The sequence below is a fragment of the Onthophagus taurus genome, chromosome 2, assembly GCF_036711975.1.
Source record: "Onthophagus taurus isolate NC chromosome 2, IU_Otau_3.0, whole genome shotgun sequence".
In the NCBI taxonomy this organism is placed as follows: Eukaryota; Metazoa; Arthropoda; class Insecta; order Coleoptera; family Scarabaeidae; genus Onthophagus; species Onthophagus taurus.
In genome coordinates, this window is record NC_091967.1 from 13,368,399 (window position 1) to 13,387,095 (window position 18,697).

General features: G+C 33.8%; 2 protein-coding genes across 3 annotated transcripts; both read right to left on the reverse strand.

Moving 5' to 3' along the window:
* Positions 1-702: 702 nt before the first annotated feature.
* On the reverse strand, positions 703-2,711 carry LOC111425893 (heat shock cognate 71 kDa protein-like). The gene is made up of 3 exons (XM_023060188.2): positions 2,303-2,711; positions 1,879-2,180; positions 703-1,823 (listed from the first exon to the last, which is right to left on the reverse strand). The coding sequence occupies exons 1-3, from the start codon at positions 2,514-2,516 to the stop codon at positions 765-767; spliced, it is 1,575 nt and encodes a 524-aa protein (XP_022915956.2). The 5' UTR covers positions 2,517-2,711; the 3' UTR covers positions 703-764.
* Positions 2,712-2,774: 63 nt separating this feature from the next.
* LOC111426067 (uncharacterized) lies at positions 2,775-17,419 on the reverse strand. 2 transcript variants are annotated; one of them, XM_023060422.2, is made up of 4 exons: positions 17,093-17,419; positions 6,718-7,286; positions 3,372-3,579; positions 2,775-3,227 (listed from the first exon to the last, which is right to left on the reverse strand). In XM_023060422.2, exons 2-4 carry the CDS (start codon positions 7,201-7,203, stop codon positions 2,809-2,811), a joined length of 1,113 nt encoding a protein of 370 aa, XP_022916190.1. In that variant the 5' UTR covers positions 7,204-7,286; positions 17,093-17,419; the 3' UTR covers positions 2,775-2,808. The 2 variants fall into 2 exon arrangements, with proteins under 2 accessions (XP_022916190.1, XP_022916191.1); XM_023060423.2 differs by lacking the exon at positions 17,093-17,419 and adding an exon at positions 16,578-16,819.
* Between the last annotated feature and the right edge of the window lie 1,278 nt (positions 17,420-18,697).

Genomic DNA, 18,697 nt, shown 5'->3' on the forward strand with positions numbered 1-18,697 from the left:
CTGCTCATCTAAAAAATTAATTTATTTACAAAGGCTTGCATAACCTGTAAGACAAAGTCTCCATTTTTTTTGGACAAATAAGTCCCACAGTATTTATATTTACATATGCGAAGTAACCACAATTGAAAATGGTAACTTTACATTCCGTAAATCTGTTTAAATATCTATTTTGCAAGCACTCACTTCTTTACTAACATTTGGTGTTAATCAATGGGACAGTTTCTAACACGTTATGGCCTATCCGGAGAGAAGCGAAGTAAACGACGTTTCCAGATTGTTGATGCTGACTTTCAAGAACCATCTCGTAATTTACCAATTCCACATTATACATTTACCATCGCTTCAAAGAAAACGTTATTTTAAGAAATCTAATAAACCAATCTTGACCACAAATATATCCACCTTAGGATTTGTTTTGATCTTCTGAACATGAGCCATCATTAAACCAAGCTAAACTTTATCGAAGTTCCGTAAGAAAGATATCCATTTATCACTGTATCCTAGAATTATTATGCAGGTTATGATAACAACCCTTAACCGTCTCATTCGGAGTGACAATTTAAAACTTTAGACATTTTTTAAAATCATATTTAAAATTTTTAACATGGGAATTAATCTAAATTTCTAAATGATAAATTAAAATAGTGTTTTAGTTGATATTTATTAAGATATTTTGCTTATTCTTTTAAATAACTAAATATTATTCAATGAATATTTCCCATATACATAATGATAAATTCTAATTTAATTTTACAAATAATATGTTATAAATTTAATATATTTAAATTAGTATTTTTGAGAAGATTATATTTAGTAATTTTAATTGATTTTTTAATAGTAGTTGATTCATCCATAGCGGAAACTTTTAAAAGGCCATTAATATCCTTCTTGAATGTAACAGTCAGTTTTAATTTGCCTTTTCTAATGTCTTTTAAACCATCGAAAACAAACTCTCCAATCATTATATTTTTATCGGCCAATTCATTATTTCCTTCAAAAATCAATATAGAAACATATTTTTGGAAGTCGGAGTTTAATGTGTAAGTCCGAGCAACAGATACTGGAAGCTTTGTGGCACGTGGTATCACGACGGACATTTTCCCACCTTTCACTGCAATACCAAGATCCATTGCAGTTACATCTCTTATAATAATGTCAGTGATAGATGAATCATCAGAACCTGTCAGAATTGCAGCTTGTATGGCAGCTCCTGTTGCAACTGCTTCTTCATTACTGATGCTAGTGCAAAGCTGTTTGCCGTCAAAGAATCCTCGTATCATATTTTGCATTTTAGGAATAAGTGAAGAACCTCCCACTAATATTACATCATCGATTTCCGATTTATCAACTCCAGCGTCTGTCAAGGCTTTCATCATGACTTTCATGGCTTGATGAAATATCTCCGCGCAGAGATTTTCGAATTTTACTCTTCCCAATTTGTGGTTAAAGTCGTCTTTATTTGAAAGAATAGACTCCAATTGCACGGACGTTTCCGTACAAAACGTTAAATCAATTTTTGCGGCTTCGCACTGAACTTTTAAACGTCGCATAATTTTAGGTTCATTCGAAATGTCTACATCATATTTGCTTTTAATCATTTCAACAAAATACTGGAGAATCGTGTTATCAAAATCTTCACCACCTAAGTACATGTCTCCTGTTGTAGATTTTACTTCGTACGTATCACCACAGATGTTTAAAATAGTCACATCCAAAGTGCCTCCCCCAAAATCAAAAACCAAAGCTAATCTATTTTCCATAATTTTCTTCTTGTGTCCGTATGCTAGAGCAGCAGCAGTAGGTTCGTTTATAATTTTTAAAACCTATAAATAAATTGAAAAATTAGCTCTTAATAAACGTAGTGTATTTTTGATTCACCTCTAATCCGGCTAATTCAGCAGCCTTCATCGTAGCTTCTCGATGTGCATCGGTAAAATATGCTGGAACGGTTATAACAGCTTGATGAACAGCCGATTGAAGATATTCTTCAGCCACCTTCTTTAATTCTCGTAACAAGAACCCACTTATTTTTTCTGGATTAAAGGATTCAGTTTTTCCATCATTTGTGATTACTATTAGAGGTCGCTCTTCTTCATCTGATATTACATTAAATTGCCATATATTCTTGTTAGTCTGAACTTCCTTTTCCTGATATCTTCGTCCTATTAATCGTTTTACACCTAGAAAATAAAAGAAAAATTTATGGTATTGGATTAAATGCAGCTTAAAGTGCAATATTTTCGGTGTAACTAGAAATGATATAGCTATGAATAGGCGTATTTAATTTTTCTGAATCTCTTACCGTAAACTGTGTTTCTTGGATTGTCCCTAGCGTGTCTCCGAGCTGCTTCCCCAACAAGAATGTCACCATTTCGAAATGCGACATAAGATGGTGTTGTATTATTTCCATTATTAGGTATTATCTCCACTTTTCCATTTCTATATACACCTACACAACAGTATGTAGTTCCCAAGTCGATTCCAATAACGTAAGATTTTTTTCCGGTCCGATTCATATTGATTTGTTCTATTTAACCTGCTTGACTATTCAATCTGTATTGATTTGTTCGATTAGATTTCATTTATATATGTTGATGAGCTGGGCTAAAACAGTTGTTATTAATTTATCTTATCTACTAAAACTTAAACAAACTGCATTATTCTATGAATTACCTAATAAAATTAATATATCCCTAATTCTAATTCTAAGCGTTTCTATTAATTTATTTTTTATTCGTAATGATATGTTTATAACAGATAAATAAAACATAAAATAAAAACAAATAATAAAAACTTTATTTCAGAATATTACAAAAAACCATGCCCAGCAACGGCGGCGGGTATAAACCCTTCGGCACCCTCTTTGTTCTTAACCCAAAACCACCCTTCCACATGAGTACTAATCAACACCACAACGTCACCCTTCACCACATTCAACGTATTGTTTCTACCGCCCTCGTAGTCACAACAAATAATTAATAAAGTTTGTCGCGTTCCCCCTTTATTTCTTGCAGATGCCGCCGCTCGTAAATAAAGTCTATCAACACTTCTTTCGCCACATGTACTCGTTGCATTTCTTGACCGCCTACTTCTGCATCTTCCACCACTACACTCCGATCGAGAACTAAGCTTTTCCGTGTCCGTCATGTTACCGGATGGTTTTGGAAATACATCTGTGCTATTTTCCCAACAGGGTGATAAAGAATTTTCAGGTGGTGGAATAATTCCTAGAAAAACAATTTTAAGTTAAACAGTTAAATATCGACATAACTTTATACGTATGTCAATTAGGGTTACTTGGACGACTTTAACCGACCATATTTTCATTCATACACGTAACGAACGGCAATCGCATGATTTGCGAGACTTACCTAAAGGTAAACAAGCGGCATAGCTGACATATCCTTCCTCGGCGTGCGGAGTTTGCACGTAAAGCCAATGTTGGTTCTTGAAGACCGCGTTCACAACCATTCCTAAAGGAAGGGATATCTCCGCTTGGTATCCGCCAACTCTGGTCTGGTATAATACACTTGGGGATGCGAGAACAACTGGAATGTTAGCTGGCTTATCGATACTTGCCTAAGAATAATAAAAATTGGAAATAATTATTTAAACACCTACAATTTTATATTTAACCGACATCTTAACGATCTTATAAAATGTTAACGATAGAACGAAACTGTATAATTATCAGCTTTAAATGACGTAACAACTATTACATCGTGTTCGTGAGGATCTTGCGGAAAAGATTCCAACTCTTCGATAGTAATCTTCTCAACATTATATCGGTTACTCTTAGGATAAAATCGATTCAAATTAACTTGAGCAATTGATCGATAATGGATCCCTCATTTAGGTGCTGAAATAGCCAATAAATTTCAGATGGACGTTAAAATAGCCAATAATTCGGCGAAAAAATCGAATCAGTCTTGGGAAAAACGTACCGTATTGGTCTTTTAAGGCGGTCTTCAAGCGATTGATGTACTTTGGCCGCTCGGACACCTATAATTACAGTTCTACGAGAGCCGCATGCATAAAACGCACTGAGAAAGGTCGCATCTTTTATGTGTGTGAGTAAAAATATCTGTGTGTGTGTGTAAATATCTGTTTGTGTGAGTAAATATCTGATTTTGTGTGAAGAAACACGTCTGTGTGTGTGTGGGAACCGTTTTCGGGCAGGCTAACCACCCACTTATGGGTAATTTTCTTGAAGAATTAACGTCGTCAATTCAACGATCGACGAAAAGTACTTTACCCATACAGTACAGGGTGATGCTATCTTTGTAAAGAGAATTAAATTTTTTAATCAAAATTTTAAATTTTGAAATATAGAACAAAAGTATGATATAAAATACTTAAATAAAAAGTAAAGTATACATAGAAACTCTTAAGGAAGTCTTAATTGTTCCAGTTACATTTATGCAATGTTTCAAAATGAAGATTAAAAGTTACATGATTGATATGAACTGAGTTGGTATTGATACAATATTTGCTCTAGTTTGGCTTGTAACAATATTACTTTTCTGGCAAGTTCCCGATTAATGCCATTATATACCGTTTCAAATTTGGTTATTTATAGGCGAAAAAGATATTCTATGGACTATTGTTTGTTCAAATTTTGATTACATTGGTTGATTACAAATTCCTGACAATTTGGATTTTTGAGCAAATTTTGCTGCTAAATATTGCAAGAATTATCTACCAGAGAAGGTTGTCAAAAAGAGAATTGAATCAACATAAAAAATTTTAACACAAACCACCCTTAGCTATCCCCATAAATAAAGTTTTAGCTTCTAAATATAGAGGTGTATATTCTAAACTAAACCACATATAAAAGGAATGAACCAACTAACTCAATTAGAATTATTATGGGCAAAAAGAAAGAGTATTTGTTTAATGAAGAAAAACGGCTTTAGTGCTTAGTATAGAAGAAGAGTACCGAAGAGTAAGAAAGTGAAGTGTAGAACAAAATTATAGAATAAAGCTGTTTTGGATTACAATACATAATTCATATATTAATAACATATCAGATATATCCACATTATCTGTATATCCATCTCCTCTTCTCCGCCCTCTCCCCCAACACTTGCCTCCAATCCATGACTTCCTCCCTCAACTCATCGCAATCCACCGGATGGTCACAGATGGTTTAAAGACTCCTCAGCCCTCCCCAAACAGTCTACACCCCCTCTCCTCAACCTTCATTCAATATCTATTAGCACTTTCTTCGTTACTACACCTAAATCTAGCCACCAACCTCTAGCAACTTGTTGGAGAAAACTGAAGACGAAAATATCTTAAATGGGTCTGGCGAGTTAATGGGCCAACATTTCCAACACACCTTATACCAAACTGTTCAAAGCACAATGCGACGTATTTGGGTATATCATCGAAACAACCTTCGAATTCTGTCAATAGAAAATTGGCATATCGTTCAGCATCCTTAAAAAATAAGGTCCTACTATATGTACCACTATATCCACTGGGGGCAATAAATACATAAATGATAAAACATCATCGACTAAATACTTTGCAGTTAAACGAGACTTATTTCACTGTCGTGGATAACAAAATAAAGGTGGTACAAAGATGGTACAAAGCATGGTTATGTGTGAATGTTTGCGGCGATTGCTGAATAAAGACGTCATAAAGACTTTTCTCGTTGTCTGTGAGATTTAAGATTTTCTGTTCCATTGCAGTATACAATCTAAGTGCCATCAAACTAATAAAGAATCCTGATTTTCATAAGCACAGAGACATTCATATAGTTTTATAAAAGAAAAGTAGGAAGAAGGTGTTCTGGTCAACATGTATGACTCAACATGTTGTGTGACATCAAAGTAATAAAGAATCCTGTTTTTCATAAGCACAGAGCCAGAAGTAGGAAGAAGATGTGCAGCAAAATCGAGACGAATACAAGTGTTCAAAAGCTTAGCAAATTAACTTCTGACAAATTGTACCCCTATTGAAAAGATATGGGTCAAGACCAGATAAATTATTTCAGAAATCATGGACATGTGCCTTCATCTTTACTGATTCAAAAACAGATTTGTTGTCAAAAACAAAGAATAGATTGGAATTAAAAACTGTTTATCATTAGCATGATATGGCCGTTTTTGTACAGGTGCCGTACAAAAACGCAAAATTCATTTCGAATCTGAATTTCAAATAATATATTGACAAATAAACTGATAAATCAACATCCTGTGGCTTATCTGGCTGAATTCATTAAAAAAAAATAAATAAATATTAGTAATCGCCAAGTTGATAAACGATTAGTATTATCAATTTCACCACTTTATTCAAATAATTCTTATTTAAAATAGAAAATCGTTTATGCAATATAAAAAAAAAGTTTAAACATATTATTATCACTCTCGACAATTTAATTGCGGGTGAGATGATGGGATAATGACTAGGTTTATGAATCAGTTACTCACACCTGTGCATTAGCTGCGGGGCCTTACCATTTTCAACAATAAGGAAACTCGGCCTTTTATGATAAACGGTCATCGGTTCGTCGAGCCATGAACGAAAGAGGATTTACGAGGTCGTGCCGATGAAGCACCATTTTGGGATTTATTGCATTCCGCGTATTTTCTCATCAATAATGCCGAGACAACTGTGAACGTTTCGTGAATGGCTCCTTTCGAGAATATGAACGTGGTCGGAAAATAGGTTTGGGATTTATAAATGGTACAAAAGAATTCATCTTACCTTAGCTAAAAACTCATCCACATCATCTATCTCATAACCAAACTGTTGTATCTCGTTAGTTCTTCCATATTTACTTCTAGAAGAACTTTTTCTTCTATGCTTGTGCTTTTCTCTCTTTTCCGCTGCTAAGTTAGGTTCTGATTTGGTTCTCAATGGAGCATTTTGAGTTTTTAGTATTTTGCACTGCACATCGGTAACGTTTGTATTCTTAATAGAATTTGAGTTAATTTTGTTATTATTAATGTTGTTATTTATACTATTATTTACACTTGTTATTGTTTTTAAGTTTCTTCCTTTCAATGGTGCTTCTGTATTTAGCGCGTTTTCTTTACCGGTATTATTTGGGGACTTTCTATTTGTTTTGTATTGGCTTTTAATCGAAGCTGTGGTATTTTGTTGATGATGATGATGGTTTTGAGATCTTAAAGTCCATGAAAGTGGCAGACGTCTGTTGGCATTTCCCAATTGTGAAGGCTTTTGTCCCATCGGGATAAATCAATAATTACTTTATTGATCACATTTCGTTGGCTTTCATGAATAATATTCTAGCATCGAATTTATAATTCTATCTGAAAATAAAAATAAATTGATAAACCGGAGATAACTTTATTATGCCATCATGTTTATTCAACAATTTTCTTACGAAATAGGAACGCAAGCCACCAAAACAACGAAAAGGAAGGAAGGATTTCCTTTTTGATTAATTTATCGAATGACGACAACTTTACAAATTGCGTGCAATTACTGGTTACCGATTATAAACACAAGGTTCTGCTTTAAACCGCTACTCCAAACGTGTAGTTGTGAACGGTTTTCTTTTTGTTATATCTTTTTTTCTTAACGTCATTAAAGGTAATTCATTTATGATATGGAAATAAATTCTCTATAGTGAATGTATTAAAATATTATAAATGATTTAAATAGAATTGTATTATATTACTATCTATATTTATTAAAGCCTTATTAATAAAAAATAAGGGTATTTATCTATATAATTTAATTGCTATCTTTAACTCAATCATAAGGTTTAATCTTTATAACTTCCTTGTGTATCATAAAACGGAGCAAAGTTTTACGGAAGTTTTCCATAAAATAAAAAATACTTTCTAATTTGAAAATACCATTAGGTTCTTCATATTCTATTTCAAATTAATGGAGAGTCATTAACGACATTCCAATAAACCTCCGAATTCTATCTTTCGGATCAATGGGAGATTGCGTTCTGGCTTAATTAATTTGTTTGATAGATACCGTCAATTAGTCGATTACAGCTCGATAACATACACTTCTTCGATTCTCTACGTTCCATTGCATTAAGTTAATTAAACCGTTCGAAATTCAAAATAGTACTAGCGTCTCAAACGAGCGTTACCCAATCTTAGAGATAAAGTAAGTAATTTTAAACATAAACTTCAACTTAAAACTGCTTTTGTGAAAGTACCTAATAGATAATTGATGATAATTTATTTTGAAAACTTCCCGTTATGTTAATCAGTTCTTAAACATTTTTAATAAAATTGTTAGAAAAAAAACTTTACTTATTCTGTTAGATTCCTGTTTATAATTTTAAATTGGTGCCGAGAACAAGATAGTAAAAACACCTATATACTGCCATTGTACTTATTTGTACAAACTAGTTACGTCTGGGATTTAACCTTGTCTATTTGAGTAGGATAGTCATGATTTTTCCTTTTTTTTTGTAGTACTTTATTCTTGATTAGGAAACTTATATCTGATCAGAAAAAACAGTTTTACGACAAAAAACAAACACTAATTATATTCAACCATTAGCATTTCAACATTTCCAGTAACACTTTTACTTTTTTTTTTAAAGATTTTATCTTAGAGATATTTTTTTCTACTTCTATCAATCGTTTTAAAATCACCAATAAACGTTTCGAAACGCATTGTCGTAACAATAATACACCAAGTTCCCTGCCTTAAGACTTAAACCTGTTAAACGATTTGGAGTGCACGCCGGTATCCATTTAAGAACCCCGTTCGCGTAACGTGGGACGCGCGCTATTCTACTGCCTTTAAATGTGAATTATTCACCCCCCAGAATGAAATACGAATCTCCTCAAAGACGGCGCAGACGGCGAGCTGCGCCTTTTTTTGCGCGACCTCCGCTGATTCCAGAGAAGAAGATACTCTTACGGGAAGTACACGAGACGAGAATTTAAACTATTCTTGTAGTACGTCTATTGTCGACGCGAATCCTATAATTTACGCCACGGTGAATTTCAAATGAGCACGTAGCGTTACTGAGGTCCCACCGGTGTCAGGTGGATATTTATAAACACGTGCGGAAAAAACGAAGTGTGCTACCTACACTATACATTTCTTTTTCTTCGATAAACAAAAATCTGAAAAAGTAATTAACTATTTATATTCCACTTTGTCAACAAGGCCGTAAAGTATATAATATATACTATAATAGTAGTTGATTGCAAATCAAACAAAATTGAATCCGTTTTTTTATTTGAATATGACTCATGTTTCAGCGGATGCAAATTTTGTGCCACAAAGAAACGTTTATGGAAATTTATGAAAAGTGATATGGAACAAAGAACAAGTAGCGTGCATTTGTACGTCACGCTAAATTCACGTTGTTAACTCAACTGTGTAAAACGAGGCTTTTAAAATAAAAAAGAAGATAGTGATAGATTAGTGAAGATAATCTGTGAATTATTAAAAAAAGATAAACATTTTGAACTTTGGACTTGAAATCCGGTTTCAATTTACTATAAGCAATCCGTTTGGCAGTCTTGACATGTTTATTGAGACGCAATAATTATTTGAGTATGAAGTATATTTTGAGGATGAAGATTATGTTCCATAAAGAAAGGTTTATGAAGATTTATTGAAAATGATACAGTGGAAGGAACAAGCAGCATGGAAATTTAAACAGATATTCTGAACACGTTGAATATGTTTGGAAATAAATAAGTAGTTAACAAGGATCATATAATATGTAATGGTGCTAAACACCTATTCTCAGTACCGAACCTTAATACAGAAATGTTGCAAATTTGACATCTGAGAAGAAATTGTTTGTTCTGATATTGGACCATTTTTCCTGTAACCAGATGTGAGCAAGGAGAATTTCTCCAAAACCAAAAGGGAGGTAAAATGTCAACAATTATTTCAAAGATATAAAAAATACTGGCATTTCAAAACTATATCATTCACTAGATCGAACCAACTTAATTAATAAAATTTATTAGAATTTAAAAAAAAACGGTTTTTTTTTTTTAAAAGGTTACATTGCCTTTTCCTTATTTCACCCAGCATTCTAAAACATGCAAAATACTCATTAAGATAAGACACCTGGATTAACGCCATTTAAAATCTCTTACAGATGCCTGATGCGATTCTTTGTCCTTGTCAGATTTGTAAATGAAAAATTTTCCGAAGATTTATTCATTTTGGAATCAATAAGAAAGAAGGCTTAAATCTTTCTCATTTGGTATTTCCAATCATTCTGATATCACTTATACTAAGTCGAGATTAGAATCAGTTTCTGCCTTTTTTATTGGCTATACAATACAAGATTTATGATTAGATTGCATTAATGTTACTTTTTATAATCAAATACTTTGCTAATACCATATCTTGATAGCTATTTTGCGTCAACGAGATTCAATGATAAATTTCGGAAATTAGACAAGTAACCTTTTTGACTAATATTTTGCCCAATGGACGAAGATGGCTACTTTCACGTGCAGTTACACAAACGATGATACCAACTATGTTGATGATGAACCTCTTTGCAAGGAAAAACTCTAGAAATCAATTCAAGCTTAGATCTGCAACAAACGGCATCTCTTTTTAACGCATCTCCATCAAATGGTTTCTAATCTCCTCAATTTTCACAATGACGAGACTAATCTATATAGGTATTTATAGATGAGGGGATATACATAGTTGGACTTCAACCAAGGAATTATTACAAAGTTGAAACTAACGAAATTTTCAAAAGTGTTCCTTGCTAACTCGTCTTGACCTTGTTCAATGTAAACTTGCAACAGTTTTGATACACTTGTTCATATTTATTGATGGATGCAGGGACATTTCTTGATAAGAGAACCTATTACCTTACATGTGAGTAAACTTTTGGAAGAGGAAGAACCAACTAGTAACAACAAACTAGAATTAAAAGAGAAAATTGCTCTGAATTCTGAAATCATTCAATCATAAACTTGAGTTCTCAATTGATCTTGGATTTTCTAGCAATAGAAAAAATGTTCCCGAATCTTCTAGAATATATGTAAAAAAGAATTTGGTACAATAGTAATCCCCCTTTGTTACTTCTATTCTTAAATCTGTTTTCTTATTTGTTTTCTTACTTGTTTCTTATTAAGTTTTTGCTGCAATTGTGAGTAAATTGAAAGAACCATGCATGTTGCTAAATCCTATAAATCGTGTTATCTAAATTGTATTTTATTATAAACATCTATTAGAATTACTAAACATGTTCCTGGTAACAAATAATTCAAATGATTACGCAGATACAAGTAGGATCGTTTACGCAATACCTTTCCCAACCCATGCAACTGGTTCTTTAATTTAATACTTTATCTAATCTTGTTAGATACACGATATTCAATTTATTTTAAAACTTAATTACTTGAATCATGTCCACCTTGAGTTATTAATGATTTGGCACTATAGCTGTCTTTTACTATTAATGATATTTTGCTTGTATATATCGTTATTCATAGTTAACCTTTATTAACTTTATTATTAAAACATAAAATGCTGTTCTCTAAAAGAAAATGTAATAAATCAGTGTACGTATAAAACATTTCTCAGCAATGATCGGAAATATCGTTACTGCAAATCAATAATTTTATGTTTATATTAAACGTAAAATATAATCCAAAAAAATAAGTCACAGTCTGTTAATTCCAAGCTCTTGAAATCTATGTAAATTAATATTACCAAGAGGTCACCACACTTTATAATGGTAGAAAAAAGAAAACATAAAGGAGCCATTAAAAGTACATATGCATAAAACCAAGGTGCACATTTAAAACATGAAAAAAACGCAAATTCCTGCAGTTATGGTCGTGCATACCTATAATTTACATATGGTTAAATAGAAATTAACGAAAAACTAGACCGTTATTGTATTTTTAGCATCTCTAATAAGCTATCATTCCCTTTCCACAATTAATACTCAAAACCCCAAAACGGTGTAATTATTTTACCATATTAATTAGAGATCATAACAGTAGAAACAGAAACAGAATGTTATCTCAAACTATTGAATCTCTCTGCAAATGTGTGTACACAATACGTAATAAGAGTGAATGAAATGTGAATGAAATGTAATGTGTTCGTTCAAAATAAGGTAAGGTTTAATCGTTCATTGTCTCAACTACCGTTGCGCAAACATAAATTGTAACGTAACACCCCAATATAACATACTCACGTAATCATAATCATAATCATAATCATAATCATAATCTTTATTGTGCCATAAGATAGTTCTCTTACACTCGTCAGTTCAATTTACAGGTTCACATTTACTACTAAGAAATATCAATATTACATTTTAAAAATTCATCGACGGAGTAAAACGCATTCGAAACCAAGAAATGTGTCAGTTTACGTTTCATAGTAAGAAACGGAAGACTTCTGACATTCAACGGCAACTTATTAAATAGCTTTTGACACATGTATGTTGGACCCCGTTGCGTCATACTCAATCTACACTTATCAACATACACATTACAACGATTACGAGTTGCATATCTGTGAACATCAGCATGATTTAAAAGCTCGTCGAAATTGTTCAGAGCATACAATAAACAATTTAATATGTAAATAGATGGCAGGGTTAGAACGCCTAAACGCACGAAGATGTGTCGACAGTCCTCACTGTATCCCAGGCCTCCCACAACTCTTAGGGCCCTACGCTGTAAGTTAAAAACCCGTTTGCTAGCGGGAGTGTTTCCCCACGCTAAAATGGCGTAAGATATATGGGTTTGTATAAGCGCGAAGTAAGCGGCTTTTACTACTTCTAGTTCCACCCTGACAATAAGGTTTCGTAGCAAAAAGATGTTTTCGAAATTTTCTTACTTATAGCGTCAACATGATGATCGAACTTCAATATTGGAGTGGTTATGTGAACTCCCAAGAATTTTCCAAACGACGGGTTACCAAAATTAGTAAAATTAAAATTTCTCTGACTTAAAATCATTCTGACTGTTTTCCCATCATTCAAACACAACTCATTCGCGATGCACCAGTTACGTGCTCTATTTAGAACCAATTCTGATCTTTGAATGACCTCTTCAGCTTCATTGCCTCGGATAATTAATGTGGCATCGTCAGCATATAATAAACAGTCAATGTCCCTAAAATAATACGGAAAGTCATTGAAAAACATCAAAAACAAAAGAGGACCAAGGATAGAACCCTGTGGAACACCCCTAGTCAAACTGACTCTCTCCGATGTCGCTTGACCACAAGTCACCTGTTGCGTTCTGCCGGACAAATAAGATCGGATTAGAGCAACACTTTTATCGTCAAAATTATAAACATTGCGAAGTTTATCAATAAGAATTGGATGAGAAACTGTATCGAATGCGCGAGACAAGTCCAATAACAATGACATACAGTATTCACGCTTTTCAAAGCTGTCAAGACAGATATTCACATATTTAACTACCGCGTCAGAGGTGCACCTACCCCTACGAAAGCCAAACTGATGAGGGTGCAATAAATTATTTTGGTCCAAGTATGCGATGATTCTATTGAAAAGGGCCCTTTCAAATATTTTGGAAAAGGTGGGCAGAATACTTATAGGACGAAAATTAGCATTGTTATTCTTATCTCCGCCTTTATAAATTGGAATTACATTAGCTATTTTTAATAAGTCAGGAAATACGCCAGATGAAAAGGAAAGATTCACCAATCGTGTAAGGGGCGCCACATATAGGCCGGTGTTACTTCTCACAAAGTTTGCAGAAATGCCATAAATGTCTTTAGAGTTACTAGATTTTAAACTGCAAAGCAGATCACGAACTTCAATCGGCGTAACTTCACAACACGAAAAGTACACGCCTTCTGGAGGCAGCGTGTGACAAACGTCCATAGCGCAAACAGTTGAATCTGGCAAACCTCGAACCACCTCGTCAGCAATGCCAATAAAAAAATTATTTAATTCATTAGGGTTTAAATGAGAAGTGTCATCATTCATACCACTACGCCTAGTATTATTAATAAGATTCCACATTGCTTTTGGTTTATTCTTGCTCTGCTTAATAACTTCACTCGAAGCCTTCTTTTTTGCATCAGAAATCGCCTTTCTATATTGAATTCTAAGTTTATTTCTAGCATGAAGTAAGTCATCCATTTTAAATTTTCTATAAAGCTCACAAGAAGAGTTATACATATCCCTTATCTGTTTCAAATTGTTGTTAAACCAATTGAGGCCGTCATCACAAGACCTGAAATTTATTTTACATAGAGGAAAAGACGCATGAAAAGCCCCCATAATGACATTATGAAACATTCCATATGCATCATTCACGCTATCAGGAACCTCACTCAAAATTTTCCAATCGAATTGATTCAACATGTTAAAAAAGTTCATTCTACCGCTTAGTGTCAGAGGCCTGTGCAGTTTTGTATTATAGGTTTTAATTTCTTTAACATGATGTGTCGGTATACTAACACTTTGCGCCCTGTGATCTGATAAATTTGATTCAATCACAGTAGTATTGAAATTATTCGTAGAAAAATTAACAAATATGTTGTCAATACAATTATTTATTCTAGTAGGCTGGGACACTGTCGGAACAAAACCATGTGACACAAACAAGTCGCACACCATCGTCGCGTCAGCGCTCCGACCCCCAAACCATACATTAAAGTCACCCGCCACGACAACACGCAACTGATGGCGTAACATAGTCAATGCCGAGCTTACAATGTCGCAAAATGACTGAATATCACCAGAAGGGGATCTATAGACACAAATTATCACTACGTCAAATTTTTTACACAGTATACCCGTCATCTCACAATGTTTTTCCACAGATAATTTATTAATGTTATAAAGAGGGATGAAGGAAAATTCACGTTTAATTAGTATCAACACACCGCCACATTTATGATCAGAACGACTAAAAAAAGATGCAACGGTTTTGTCAGCAATGTTCATACCATATTCCAATTCATCCTCTCTGAGCCAATGTTCACAAACACACAAAACATCAAAATTTACAGGAAAATCAAAAAGGAAAGCATCAAGTTCACTAATTTTGTTCCTAAGGCCCTGGATATTTAGGTGAAATACATTTATTATATCATTCCTCAAGTCTACGCCACTTTCCACGGTCTCCGGTAGTTGTAAAAATTTTCGTTACTATTTAATAATATTTGTTCCTTAGAGCTAGTCTGCATGGGTAAACAGTCAATATTTATCACAGCATTAGTTTTCTTATGGTACTCACTATGATCATTATTAATAAGATTTGCAATGTGTGAAAAGATTTTACGTTTCCCAGAAGCATTCAAATGGAGTCCGTGTTTCGTTTTATCACGCCATGAGAGAACAGTGTTTGCGTCTATATAATAGTTTTTATTTCTGGGACTAATCTTATTAAAGAAATCAAAAATTTTGCAGTTGAAATTATAAATGCTAAAATTAAGTTCCTTCTTATCATACCAATACGGAACGGACAAGTACAAAACATTACACTGACGAGCTACAGCCTTTAATTTACGGTATACTAGTGCTGGCGGATCATTACCCTTTAGCAAATCATTACAACCGCCAATTACAAGAACATAATCATTTTTATTATAATCGCGACATATCTTACCAATACCATCCAATACAGCAGCAAACTCAGCATTAGGCTTACATATAGTGAGTAGATCGAATTTTGTTTTGTCCAGATAACATTCCAAAAAGTCACTAGAACCTCGCGCATGGCTGTCCCCCAGGATTAAAACTTTCGATTTATCCATTGGTTGAGAAATATGGTTTATCCCAGGAGATTTTGATGCGGATTGACATGGTATGGATAGTTCGATTGGTTTCACCAATGTGTTTTTCTCCAGTACATTGGGTATCTCTGTAAGGACACTATAATTGCATTTAGCCGTTTTCAGTAGTTTCGGGAGTGGTTTCTTCTTATTGACATCACCCACAACCAGATTGTCTGACGATGCCTTCGATAACTTCTTGTTTTTGTTTTGAGTCTTTATATATTTTGTAAGCTGTACAGACAACAAATTGACCTTGTCTTCTAGAGACTTTATTTTATTTAAAAGATTAAAAAAGAGTCTATTATGTTTTCTTGGTTTCCCCTTATTGACCACCGTAACCACACTTTCCATTGTTTCATTCAATTCGTCAGATATATTTAATGATTCGTTTAAGTTATTTTGATTGGAAATTAACGCATTTTTAAGTTTTTGCTTTAGGTAGCATTTAGAACCCTCATCATTAAGTCCGAGTTTCTGTAACTCTTGTTTAATTTGGATAAGTCTTAAAGAGTCTATCTTTAGGAGAATTTCACTCATATTTATGTTTATTGAAAAACCAGGTTTTTTACGAGAACCGGATTTCTTGCGAGAGATATCAACCTCTATAGTGTATACGATTTTGGTACTTAAGTTACCGACACTTAAAGCTTAAACATTTACAAACATTTTAATTAGATGTAGTTAAACACTGTATAAAAACACTCTATAGCACAACAATAGAACCTTCTTCAAAGACATAGAGTCTTCAATTCGACTGATAATAATAAAACTTTGTCGTAAAATCAAAATAAATACGGAGCACTTACAGACACGTGTGTGTCGCTGAAGTACTTCCAAATTAAAAAAGGTACGTAGTACACGACTTCGCGTAAGTCGGAATTGCGTAAACATTAAACTTAGCACAGTCTGCTGATGAAGAGATACCATTATAACGGAGTAACATAAATAGTGGATCACTGACAGATACTACGCGACCGTTTCTGGTCGTAAATTCCGCGATACTTTTAATCCTTCTCCAAGACACCATTCGGGATTATGGTGGTAAGAAGGTGCGTGTATAGGTATGCGTGGCGCATGGCGCTTGTATATCATACCGGATGTTACGTACATTAACGGGATTGTAAACAAATTTTATTCGATTAATTTAAGGAGATATTAAGAAATTAAGATGCATTTAATTTTTAATGATATAATTATAAGCTTTTATATAATTTATATAATTAAAAGCATTATTTATTTTTGATTAAACATGAATAATTACGAGTATTTGATAAAATTATGTTGCAAAAATCAATTTTAACTATATGTTAATCAATAAAATTTTCAAAATCATGAAACAGTATTTTAGATTAACATTCATTCTTACCTTTAACATCTCAATTAATTTTCTATCCCTTCCTAGGTAAATAAATAAAATTCGATCGAATCAACCGGAAATGTCGATCACGTAACATACCCAGAAGTGGTAGATACGTCACGAGAAACGTTTACTCGCGTCACTCGCAACTCAACATAACTAAAATAGCTCGACTATCAACAACAACAACCGCGATGGGACACTAGAGCGGACTGAAGCAAACACACACACAAAGTGACTTGGACTACGACGAGAAGAGCTTTCAGCCGTCTCATGCGGCCTTTGGCGGAGGAGTCTCACGATGAGGAGCTCCGGTAACGCACGCAGCCGTGTGGCCGGTCGTTTTCGCAGAGCAATCGTTAATCATAAAGTCCCGGGGAGGAGCGTCGTTCTTCTTGTTCCACTTACCTATTAACTCGGTCTTCGTCCCTTACCTATAAGCCCTTCTCTTTTTCTTCGCTCTTTCGGGTTTTGTTTGTCCATATACGATCTTGGGATTATATTATACATGGGCAGCACGCGTCCCTTGTGGGTTTCAGAAAGACGCATAAATTTGGTCCCCGAATGAGACAACTTAATTATTAGGTAAAGTACGTACGGAACGGTTGGCTTCGTGTAAGCGCGCTTTTAGGAGATTTGTGTAGATGGGATTTGAGAACTTTAAATTCCATACACGTAAAGCATACGTTTTTTTAATTCTACTTGTTAACTTGAGTTTGCTTCATTATCCATAGATGTTAAGTAAGATAAAAGTACCAAACGCCGAAGAAATAATTTTACATATATTTGGTATCTAAGATTAAAAAGAATCATTGTTAAGATTCCTAAACTCATTATAAAACAAACGTAAAAAAAAAAGAAATTCCACATCCAACCAATTTCATGCACCATTTAACGTATAAACAATTATAAACTCTTCTTATTACCTACTTTGTGGTCCATTTTCTCGATCAACGAACCGTAAAAAGAAGAATGGGGAAAAAATTACCACAAAATATGTATCCACGTTTAAAATTTTATTCTTTACTACCAAAATTTTTCTACTGTCATAGAGGCTTCTCTGATTCATTCGTTGGTAATACCACAAGCGCAGCTTTTCCAAGCGTGAAATCGTTGGAGAATTTAGCACCGTCGTTTTATTTACATTTTGATTGATTCCAGGTGTTCCAATCGCTTGGACCACACATAAACGGTATGTTACCAATAAAACCAGCCGCATTTATGATCATCGGAACATAAATTAGTCAGACGGAAAATTTACGCCCGCTTAAACTAAAGAGGCGTCTGTTTAAGGTGGGAAAATGATGTAAATTATCGTTACTAGTTTAACGATTACGGTAAAATATTCACTACGAAGAAATATCCTCGTCATATTTCCGGCATAAACATAACGAATAAATTCGGATTTTTACATCCTACATCATAAATTTTAATAAAGTCAATCACCAAATCACATTTTTATACAGTTACCTGCTTCTAAAACGAATCCGTTAATAATTTCTGCATATCAAAGAATAATCTTAACAATGGGTTGGAACTTTTCCCCAACAACAACCACGCGTACAAGAGAATTTTCGATAAGATCCATCTCATTCTGTGCGAGCCATTCGTAGA

What these genes read in the sequence shown, in the direction of transcription:
- LOC111425893 (XM_023060188.2), bottom strand. Translation starts at nt 2,516, where the DNA reads ATGAATCGGACCGGAAAAAAATCTTACGTTATTGGAATCGACTTGGGA. An exon ending in TCCAAGAAACACAGTTTACG is followed by an intron (nt 2,181 to 2,302) that starts GTAAGAGATTCA and finishes TTTATTTTCTAG; the next exon opens with GTGTAAAACGATTAATAGGA. An exon ending in CTGAATTAGCCGGATTAGAG is followed by an intron (nt 1,824 to 1,878) that starts GTGAATCAAAAA and finishes ATTTATTTATAG; the next exon opens with GTTTTAAAAATTATAAACGA.
- LOC111426067 (XM_023060422.2), bottom strand. Translation starts at nt 7,203, where the DNA reads ATGGGACAAAAGCCTTCACAATTGGGAAATGCCAACAGACGTCTGCCA. An exon ending in TGGATGAGTTTTTAGCTAAG is followed by an intron (nt 3,580 to 6,717) that starts GTAAGATGAATT and finishes TATTATTCTTAG; the next exon opens with GCAAGTATCGATAAGCCAGC. An exon ending in TGCCGCTTGTTTACCTTTAG is followed by an intron (nt 3,228 to 3,371) that starts GTAAGTCTCGCA and finishes TTGTTTTTCTAG; the next exon opens with GAATTATTCCACCACCTGAA.